The sequence below is a fragment of the Galeopterus variegatus genome, unplaced genomic scaffold (genome assembly GCF_000696425.1).
Source record: "Galeopterus variegatus unplaced genomic scaffold, G_variegatus-3.0.2 Scaffold2356, whole genome shotgun sequence".
Classification (NCBI taxonomy): Eukaryota; Metazoa; Chordata; class Mammalia; order Dermoptera; family Cynocephalidae; genus Galeopterus; species Galeopterus variegatus.
This window is the reverse complement of record NW_007728467.1, coordinates 108,076-119,223: the sequence shown is the minus strand read 5'-3', so window position 1 is coordinate 119,223 and position 11,148 is coordinate 108,076. Positions and strand designations below refer to the sequence as shown.

Here is an 11,148-nt window from a genome sequence, read left to right as displayed (position 1 = left end):
GAGGGAGGCGTGGGAGCAACACCGAGGGTTGCGATCCCGTTGCCGGTCCCGGTCCGGTACGGGGGTGACACTGAGGGTTGCGATCCCGTTGCCGGTCCCGGTCCGGTACGGGGGGGACACTGGGGGTTGCGATCCATTGCCGGACACGGAAAAAAAAAAAAAAAAAAAAAAAAAAAAAGAAATTGTTTTATTTTCTAGGTCATTATGTTGCTTACAAGTTAAGAACATTTCTCAGTCATTTATAACATAGGACAGAAAACCCAAATTTCAGAAACATTTTGTAAAAAGGGGCCCAAATGCTGTGCTCTTTTATTATAAAAGTGCAGTGTTGATTCTAGTTAACAATGCATAGAGAAATGTGTAAAACTAATCTCTATAAAATTTTCAAAAAATCGGCTTAGAAATGTGTTAATATTTTGCATTTTTTGCTACTAAAATATAAGAATGTGTACACTTTTTCTTTGTTTAGATCCAGCCAGTTGACCCATCTCTGGTGGCATATTTAAAAACCAAGCAAGACACTTCATACTCAGTCCTATCCACAAGTCCTCTGATTCATGTTCAGCACCCATCAACCCATCCCTTTCAGAAGCCAGTCACTGTATTCCTACCTTGTTCTCCACACCCTGATAAAAACAATTTTGGGTCTGACATAGATCATAAAAGAACAGCTAGTGCCACAACAAACAGGATCACACCTTTATATTTCAACCGGTGAGTAAGATCCTAGTATTGCTAAATGGCTTAATGGTAAACAAAGAAATGTAAATATTTAAAAATTCTAATCAAATGTCTTGTATGGAAATATTAAGAAACATCTTTAATCTAGAAATAAAATGTTATGGGTTTAGAAAAGTTAATGATTTTAGCTGTAATGGGCCCCAGATTGTGCTTATTTGATAAGATTGATTTGAAAGAGGTAAAATTAATCCTTTTAAAAAATGTATGATATGGTTAGTTACAAAGATGTGAAATGGTGGTTTTAATTTCTATATTTAAAAGTGTTCTGTTATTGTAGAAAAGAGACCAACCTGTTATTTTACAAAACCAATTAAATTTGAATTTATATTTGCCATATAGGTAGATTCCTTCTCTTAATTTTTAGAATTAAGTGAAATCCCCACCAATAAGACAAATATACATATTAAGTTACCAGCCAGAAATAAAACCAGAAATGAAATCTAACAACAAATATGGTACACAGAATGATAGGGATCTTCCTCCTAATTCCCATCCTTTTATTTAATACTTACCTTTTTTTCCTAATAGAAGAAGAAGGAATCTTTCTATTCTTTGGTTCTGAAGGAAAATTATTTTTTCCTTTGGAAAATCAAAAGGTGAAAAAATTTGAGACACTTAATTGAAATAATAACTACTATTAATTGAGAGGCTGCTATATTTTTGCTCCTATTTATGAGTGAGGGGGACATGCTGTGTTTCTCTTTCTGTGCCTGGCTTGTTTCACATAACACAATTTTGTCCAAGCTCATTCATGTAGCTCTGAATGGCAGAATTTTATTCTTTTTAATAGCTAAGTAGTATTCCATTATATATACGTACCACATTTTCCCTATCCAGTCAAAGGACACTTAGGTTGGTTCTATATCTTGGCTACTGTAAATAGAGCTGCCATGAACACGGGAGTGCAGGGTGTCCCTTCAACATGATGATTTCCATTCCTTTGGGTATATACCCAGTAGTGGGATTTGCCAAATCATATGGAAGATCTGTTTATAGTTGTTAGAGAAACCTCCATACTGTTTTCCATAATGGCTGTGCTAATTCACAGCCCCACCAGCATTGTAGAAGTGTTCTCCTTTCTCTGTTACTCACATGCTCTTAACAAAATGAATAGATAAATAGATAAAAATAATGGACTGACTTAACGAGATGAAATTTGAGTTATCAAGAACAGGAAAGTCTTATTCTTATTTTTTTAAAAATCTGATATTGCGTATAAATAATATAAAAGGAAAAAAGACAGAAGTAAAAGTTTTTATGGCAGAGAGATAGAAAGGAAACAAGAAAACAGCATAATGACATGAATCTATTCATGAGAAAGCTTAAACAAGATGAAGTATATACAATCCTTAGTTATGACAATAAATATAAATGGATTAAACATAATTTATATTTATGTGAAAGCCAGTTGAACATTTTCTGTGGAAACAAAAACACAACGAAGCAATTCATGTCTTATGAAATAAAAAAAGATAAAAGTTATTTGAGGCAAAGCATAGTCCAAATATTACAAATAAAAAGTCTGTATTGTATTACATTCCTTCATGTCTGAGTGATTTTGGGGGAAAAGATGAGAGTCATTTAGTTATGAGTCAGAAAAGATTTCTCAACAGCAATGAAAGTGGAAAAATAATATATTAAACAGAAACATTCCATATTATACAAGAAATACTTTAGATTATTAGATAAGAAAATGTTTTTTTGCCTGTGAAAAATGACATTATCTATTGTTTTTAAAGTTGTCTCATTCAAATGTAATATGTGAATCATACCCAAGAATATTTGCAAATTCTATGTAAATCATGTCACATAATAAAATGGACAACTGGTAAAGCTGCTATATAATTTAAGAAATTATATTATCAATAAAATTGCATCTCTTTACCTGCCCCTCTCCTATACCATCCCCTTCCTTCCCACCACAGTTGCTCCTCAGCCCACTGAAGTTAACCAGTATTCTGAAAGTTTAAATCATTCCTTTGCTTTTATTTACTTATTTGTTTGATCACATGTACTTGAATTTATTCCTATATGTCTTCTTCTGCAGCACTCTACTGGTTAAAGGTGAGTCACAGAGCTGGCTGTAGTTCGTTGTGCAAGCGTACTAGACAAGGGCATGAATACTGAGAGCATAGTTCACTGGGGTTGTCTTTGGAGAACACATTTGGCATAAGATTCTAGTTTGACAGTGATTTTTTTTTCTCATCTCTTTGGGGATAGTGTTTCACTCTTTATGGATTTCATCATAGACATTGTGAAGACTGCAGTGAATACAGTTTTCATAACTTTATGGGTGGTCTCGTTTATCTTGCTGGCTGCTTTTAAGGTTTTTTCTCTGTACTTAGTATTCTGCAGTTACCTATGATATATCTAGATGTGAACCTTAAAAACTTTTTCTGATTACAATAGATTGTGCTTTCTGAGTAAATGGATTTATGCCTTTTCACATTTCTAAAAAAATTTTATGTGCTTTCTAATCAAATAACTCTTCTCCATTTTATCCACTCTGCACTTATGGGTTTCCCTTAGATGTATATTAAACTGCCTCTTTCTAAATTCCATATTTCTTTACTTCCCTTCTGTATTTTCCATCTCCCTGTCTCTGTGTGTTGTATTTTGAGCAATTTCTTCACATTCCAGTTCAAAATGCCAAAAATACTGTATACTTTAAAACTCATTAATCTATTATGTTATTGTTTTTACCAATTGTATTTTTTATTTCTGAAAGTTATATTTAGCTCTTATTCAAATCTCCCTAATTGTTTTTGAGAGTCTCTTGCTGCTGATTTATTTTTGTAATGCTGTCCTTCATTTTTATTAAACTTTTCATATACAGTTGTTTTCATCCTGTATTTACTAATTCCTGTACTTTCCATCCTTGGAGTGTTTATATCTGTTGCCTGTTGCTTCCATTGACTGTCATTCATGGTATTTATCTCCTCATTTGTTTGGGAACTTTTATTTGTGAGCAGGTATATATGAAATTTCTGCAGGCATAAAACAGAACTGTTTTCTTCCAGATGGCATTTGTTTCTGCCTCTGCTGAGAACCAGCTGCTCCTTAACTGAGACTACTTTAGCCTCCTTGAGAGTCTTGGTGAAGGTCTCAAGTTCACATTTCCTATATGGCTATGATCCCAAGGATTGAGAGCTTCATGTTCTGCTTATGTGATTATTGCTTATAGTTGCATACTCCTGTATCTAAATTATTGGGAAGGCATTTGTCCTCATAGTAATCCCATCATTCTTGTCTGGTTGTTCCCTCAGCCGCAACCCTGACTTTGTACATTTCTGGAGGGAAGTTTGGGGAATTCCTTTAAGATTTCCCCTACTTATGCAAGTCAAAAAATATGTATCAGAAAGCATATTTATCAGAATCTAGTTGTTTTGCATTAGGAGGTGAGGTTCCTCATAGTATTTATTCTCAATTTGTTATTTATAATTGTGTTTTATTTATTAAATTTATAATATTTTAGAGAGACAATGTAAGAAAGAAATAGTAATTTTATATAGTAACATCACACATACCATATCTTCCTTTGTGCTTATCAGTCAGTGCTACATTTCAACACAGGCAAATCTCATTGAATAGAGGAAAATAGTTTTGTTAAAACATTGAAACACATGCTTACTAGCAAATAAGACTTTTATTTGTTAAACTTGAAGGTAGCATACCAAAAATTTTATCTTGAGAAAAATCTTTTGAGTATTCCTTGTGTGGCATTAAGGCCTTTATGTGGGTAAGATGTAACAAGGCACTGTTAGACTTGAGAAAATGCAGCCTGGAGTGTATATCTATTGCTTTGTCTTAATTAATTTTGGGGACTTGTACTACAATTTCTGGAAGTTATCATTTTTATCCATGTGGACCCAATGGAAACTTTTATGTTCATCGATGTCCTCCTTATAATTAAATGATTGCCCCTAAATGGGATGATCATAATTCCTTAATGCTTGGAATTGTGGACATAGGAAGAGTCCTGGACTCAAGAAATAACAGGGTCAGTTTCTTGGACAGATTCTATTTCAGGATATAAAACTCAGGAATTGTTAATAGCCATGTTTTCTACCAGTTGGACAAAGATGATCAGGAGTAATAGAGGGAAAAAAAATGCAAAGAAGAGAAATAAAGATTACATTTGACTTCCAGATACAGTTTTCATCTGAGGCCCTCCACATTTGTCTGTTTGCTCCATTAACAAACAAGTATTATTATAATTCAAACAAGTATTACTTATAATTAAATAAAATGAATTTGTCTTTCCGTTACTCGTATCCCAAAGAGTCTTAACTAATACATCTAAATTATCCGTATACTCTTTGGTGTATGGAATTTATCATCCCAGAGGATAGATGGGCAAATGTACAGAGTGGAAACAGAGCCTTCTGAGGGAAGAGATTGAAGTCATCTCTCCTTTTTTTTTCCTGAGGTGCAACATTATTGAAACATTTCTCTTGGGCTGAGGTGAATATTCTGAGGTCAGCTGGCAAGAAAAGACAGCGCAAAGGAGAAGGGAATTTGAATGGGTGACCTAGGCTTCTCAACAAAGCAAGCTGTGCACAAAGTACAGGAAATGTCTAGCACTGTGGATATTTCTTTGGAAAAATGACTGTGTGTGTATGTTGGGGCCAGGGTGAGTGGGTCTAGTGAGGTACAGTATCATTGGAGTGCAAGCTCAGGGTGAAATGCCTGAATTACATGTAAGCATAACAGTGGGGGGAGAGTTTTCTAATTTTTCCCTTTTACATTGTGAAAAACCGCTGCTGGAATAGTGGCATGTGCTAGTAAACACACCAGTGGAGCAGCATGGCATCAGAACACCAGGAATCCTCTGTTGTCAACAGTGAGGCAGCAATATCAGCAAAGCAGAAAAGAACACGGCTCATGCATGAAGACTGGGGACTGCATAGGGTATCATGCAGTCTTTTATCTTTGCTTCGTGACTGTAGCCAGGACTAATGACACCGTGGACTGGGCCAAAGCTCCAAGAACTTATGAGTCTATGGTTGAAAAGGATAATTGAATCAGGAGAGAACTTTTATCTCAGTGATGTGATGAAGATCCCATGTCATTAAGTTGATAGCCAAAGGTGATTACATTGGTTACAAATGTTAAAATTAGTGTATACAATTTGGCATGGAATATGGTCACCACTTTACAAACCAAATGAAAAACTACATAGAAAAAAAAAAAAACTACCAGAAGTTCATCAATGTATTACAGTATTTGGCTCTAATCAATGAGACTGTGTGTACTTTCTTCTTCCATTTACTTTCATTTTTAAAATAGTTCTATAATCAACATGCATAACTTATAATGAGAAAAATTTTAGCTTTTTGGGTGCAGAATACCATTTAAAGTTAGTACTTTAATAACTAAAGTATAGTTTTCTGAGAAAAAGTTAATCCTAAAACATTAATGACATTCACATTTAAATACCTATGTATTATGCATATCACAAAGAGAATGTTCTAAAACTAAAATATGAGAATTTTAATGATATAATTGCTTGTCAAATTCTGCATCATATTTTATTCATTCCACAGATAAAATAGCATGCACATTTTTTTTTCCTTTTTTTTGTCTTTTTCCGTGTCCGGCAACGGATCGCAACCCTCAGTGTCGCCCCCGGACCGGACCGGGACTGGCAACAGGATCGCAACCCTCGGTGTTGCTCCCGCGCCTCGCTCAGCCAGTGAGCGGGAACCAGTCTGTATGTGGGATCCGAACCCTCGGCGGGAGCGCCACCGCGCTTCCCAAGCGGCGCACTATAGCAGTGCGCACCGGGACCGGCAACGGGATCGCAGCCCTTGGTGATGCTCCCGCGCCTCGCTCAGCCAGTGAGCGGGAACCAGTCTGTATGTGGGATCCGAACCCTCGGCGGGAGCGCCACCGCGCTTCCCAAGCGGCGCACTATAGCAGTGCGCCACCGGGCCGGCCCTAGCATGCACATTTTAATCAGTATCCTCTGTCTTACTTCTGTCTGGGTGAGTCCCAAGCAGAATTTGACTATTCTTGAATAAACTAATTGTTTTAATAAAGGTTTACTATATATTATAGAATTTTTATTACATCAAAATGTTGTCTTTGGTGGAGTTTGATTAAGTGCAACTCACTGCTAGATAACACTAGTTGTCAAACTTTGCTCATAGCATATATGAAGGCACTTCAAAAAGTTCATGGAAATATTCATATTATCTTAATTCTATTTTTCCATGAACTTCTTGAAGTGCCTTCATGTAAAGGAAATAGTTTAGTTTCAGAGCTGTTAACAGCTGGGAGACACAAGTATACTATTTGATAATTTAATTTGAATATGGATTATGTCTATTATCATATTAAAGTCTAAGTTTGATCTTTTTGTCATTAAGGACTCTTGATTTAAGTGACAGAAAAGCAAACCCAGTATTAAGCAAAAAATGAATTCTTTGGTCTACATAAATTAAAAATCTGGGTATATATCTATCTTTACATTTTTCCTTGAACCAGAAACAATCCAATTTCTCTTCTCTATCTGCTTTCCTCTGTGACAATTCCATTCTCTGACATGCTTGTCCCTCATGCTAGCAACATGGATACATCTTCATAGCTCCAAGATAGGTGGAAAAGAGGAAGCTTCTTTTCCTCATGAATATGCATAAAAGCCCAAGGTCTGATTCTCCCTCCAAATCTGTCACAAACCCATCACTGACTAGATCACTGGAACCAGAAAGAAGATAAACTACACAGTGCAGATTAGCTGAGGGTATGCCAGGATAGCAAAACTCCCAAATCCCAAGGGCTATAACAACAGTCTTTGTATCTCCCATGTACTGCGAGGCCATCAAAGGTTCTGGTCATCCTCACTCCAGGACCTCGGCTGACAGAGCAGCCACTGTCTGGTTGTTGTTATCGTGGCAGAAGAAAGACCTTTGGGTAGGCCCACATTAGCAATTAAATGCTTGGTCTCAAAGTGACACGTTTCTTTCATTCACAATTCATTAGCCAGAACTAATCACATGCCCCCCCTATTCAATCATAGGGGTCAGGAGGTACAACCCTATTACATACTCAGACAAGGGAAAATTGGATTTTTTGGTGAACAACACTAATGAATACCAAATGCACTATTTGGCTTAGGTTTTATGTTCACCTGGACCTGGGAGTAGAAACAGAAACACCAAACTTGGGAGCCTGTAGGTCCCCACAGAAAATTTAGGCTGTTGGCAAAAAAAAAGTGAAGGGTTGCTATCAGGAAAAAAAAATTCAACATTGCATTTAATTAAGTCAATTTCTAGTAAATGGCCAATGTTCTCGATTCATTATGAGTTTATCTTCCTGTGTGAATAAATTATTAACTTACAAGGGCTACAAAATTCACCATATCTGTGGTTATAACCCAACAGCCAAATGTTATTTTTTCCCCCTATACTCCTGATTTTAATCTGGTTGATTCCCTGAAGTAACCAATACAGATCACAAAGTTTTCAGGGAAGACATTTAAAATCTAGCTCAGTTCTTAATCTATGAGTCATAGGACAGCTCAACCTGTGAAACTAAGGTGATTTTAAGCCCATAGTTCTAGTCTATTTACAAATAAAAGTGTGAAATTGACACTTGAATCTTCATTCTTAGTACTTGAGAAGAATGGTTGTCTCCTTGTGGGATGTAGCATCATTGGGCCGAGAATTCTTTTCCCTAGATATTCAATTGAAAGACTTTTTTTCCTTTGGTTGTGAGAAATAGATATCCACCTAAATAAATTCAAGAAAAAAGTTTATTGTAAGGCTACGATAGTTAATCTATGCTTTCTCCATCTCTAAAATGAAATGCATTCTTTCTTCTTGATTTTTTCCCTTTCTCTCTTACCTATTTTTTCTTTCTTAATCTCTTTGTTTATTAATTTTCATAGTCCAGGGCACCACAGCCAAGAGACAGTGACAAGTGACAGTCTCTGGTCCTCAAATTCTAAAGAAACAGAACCAAATTGTCTGACCATTGAAAATTGGTCTACTGTTAAATCAGCTGTGATTGTGGAAAAGTATCACCTGGTATATACAACTGCCTCTTTCAGGGCCTTTAGGTGGGACAGGATAACCAAGAAGAAAATTGTACAGGAAAGCTAATTGGTTATGCCTGCTGTAGGAATTAAGATAATATTAATGCCACTTATACTCAATACAATTATAAGTTCTTTACAAAAAATAACTAATTTAACCTTATGATGTAGTTACTACTATTATTCTCATATTATAGATAAGAAAGCTGAAATACAGAGAAATGAAATAACTCGGCTATGGTTATACATTTAAGAAGCGGCAGGGCCACCCAGGATTTGAGGTTGGGCAGTTATACTCCACCGTCTGTGGTCTTACCTATTATGCTAAACGACCACTCTTGGCTACCCTAAAGCATCCAGGTTTAAATTAGCGAGTTTATTAATGTTTTGGAGTGTTCTCTCAAATTTCTTTTGCCAGTAGTTAAATGCTTCTTATTCTCCAAAACTCATCTCAAATATCAGCATTTTCACTTTGCAGTTTCCCTGAGCACCTCACTTCTGCTCTTAAACCATCCTGTGCATTCCTTTAATTACCACACAGATCACCTTGTACTGTAATTAGATAATACTCTGATAGTGTGAACTTCTGTAGGGCGAGGGCTTTATGAGTATATCTCTTATCTTTGTATTCTATGTACATAGCATAATTACTGGCACATATTATATACTTGATTAATTGTAGTTGGATATACCACTTAATGAAAGAATGAGTGAACTAAATAGGATTTATGCTATGTAAATTTTACCAATTTCTTTTCTGTTACCATTTTACAGGACAAAAAGCACTTCCATAAGAAATCCTGGAAAAAATGCCTGTGAATCTTTGAAATTACTGGGATTCAGAAGTCGAGACAGTGGTTGGTTTGGGCTTGATAATGTGGTACTGAGAACCGTGCAGAGTGGCTTGATATCATTTGAATTGTATGAACATTTAGAGAGGTAATAACAATAGTCAACAATCAAAGTTGAAGGTATTCTCTCCTGGTGGTCCACAATTGATATTTAAAGAAATGGAATTGTAGGATTAGTTCCTATCCTCAAATAGGAATAGGAACTATCCTTTAGAGTGTGCTTAAAATGCAAACCAGAATTGACACGAATATGCTACCTCTAATTTCATTTGTGATAATTTAACAAGTACTTTTGGAACCACTCCTAGCTTAGGTTTATTTTTATAGGTTCCTTCTAACTCCAAAATAGTTTTAAAATAGCACCTTCATTTTTGAAATTCCATGGAGATAGTAATTAACCATTCGTATTATGCTCATCTCGTAACTATGTCTATATAAACCGAATTTGTTATTTCAGTGCCCTCATTTTACCTTCTCATTTCCATGTTTTCTAGACAGTTCATTATGAGAAGAGTTAGACAGATTTAAGGCTCATGAGGAGTAGACACTCATAAAGGAAGATCTTACATCTATGATGGTCTCAGATCAAATTCTACAGAAACAGTCTGAGATGAGAATTTAAGTGACTTATTGAGGGAGGGATCTTAGGAGAATCCTGTAAGGGGATGAAAGAAGAATGTAGGCAAGGGGGGCAGTGGGAGAAACTGTGGTTTCAGCTGACGTCTTCCTCGGCCTGACACCTCAGGGGAGCTCTGCAGTGTGAGTGCAGGGAGGCTGGCTGTACACCCCACATCTGCCAGTCATCGTCTGTGGGTGTGGGGCTGCCCTGGGGGAGGTGGCTCCTGTAGGCCGAGCCCAGGGGGAGATTTGTACTAGTCCAGGACTGTTGCAACAAAGTTCTGCAAATTGGGTGGCTTGAACTACAGAAATGTATTGTCTCACTGTTCTGGAGGCTCGTAGTCCACAATTAAGGTGCTAGCAGGATTGATACCCTTTGAGGGAAAGATCTGTCCTGGCCTCTCTCCCTGGCTTGTAGATGGCCATCTTTATGTTCCCATGGTATTCTCTCTGTGTGCCTATCTCTGAGTCTAAATTTCCCCTTTTTATGACACCAGTCATACTGGATCAGGGTCCTCACTTTAACTTGATTACCTATGTAAAGACCTTGTCTCTGAATAAAGTCACATTCTGAGGTACTGGGGGTTAGTGCTTTAACATATGAATGGGGGGGCACAATTCAAATCCATAGCAGGGTCCATTAGAACAATCTTTACCACACAGTGACAGTGATACATATTTCAATCCCCACTTAATTATGGTGTACATTGTGCATCCTATTGGGAGTATATGGACTATGTAGATCATCTTTCTCTTCTGTATTTTGCAGTAATACTCTTTGACAAAGCTGCTTAATATATAACTTAAAATATGCTACTATATTTCTTTTTCCTTTTTAAAAAATTTATTAATTTATATATATATATATATATTTATATATAAATATATATATATATATTT

At 36.3% G+C, this 11,148-nt stretch overlaps 1 protein-coding gene across 1 annotated transcript in view; it reads left to right on the top strand.

Annotated features, from left to right (window-relative positions):
* DTHD1 (death domain containing 1) overlaps window positions 1–11,148 on the top strand; it is a 54,209-nt gene that overhangs the window by 9,443 nt on the left and 33,618 nt on the right. The window contains exons 4-5 of the mRNA XM_008581434.1: window positions 470–714; window positions 9,554–9,718. Of these exons, the coding sequence (XP_008579656.1) occupies window positions 470–714; window positions 9,554–9,718 (410 nt within the window). The remainder of the gene's footprint in view (window positions 1–469; window positions 715–9,553; window positions 9,719–11,148) is intronic.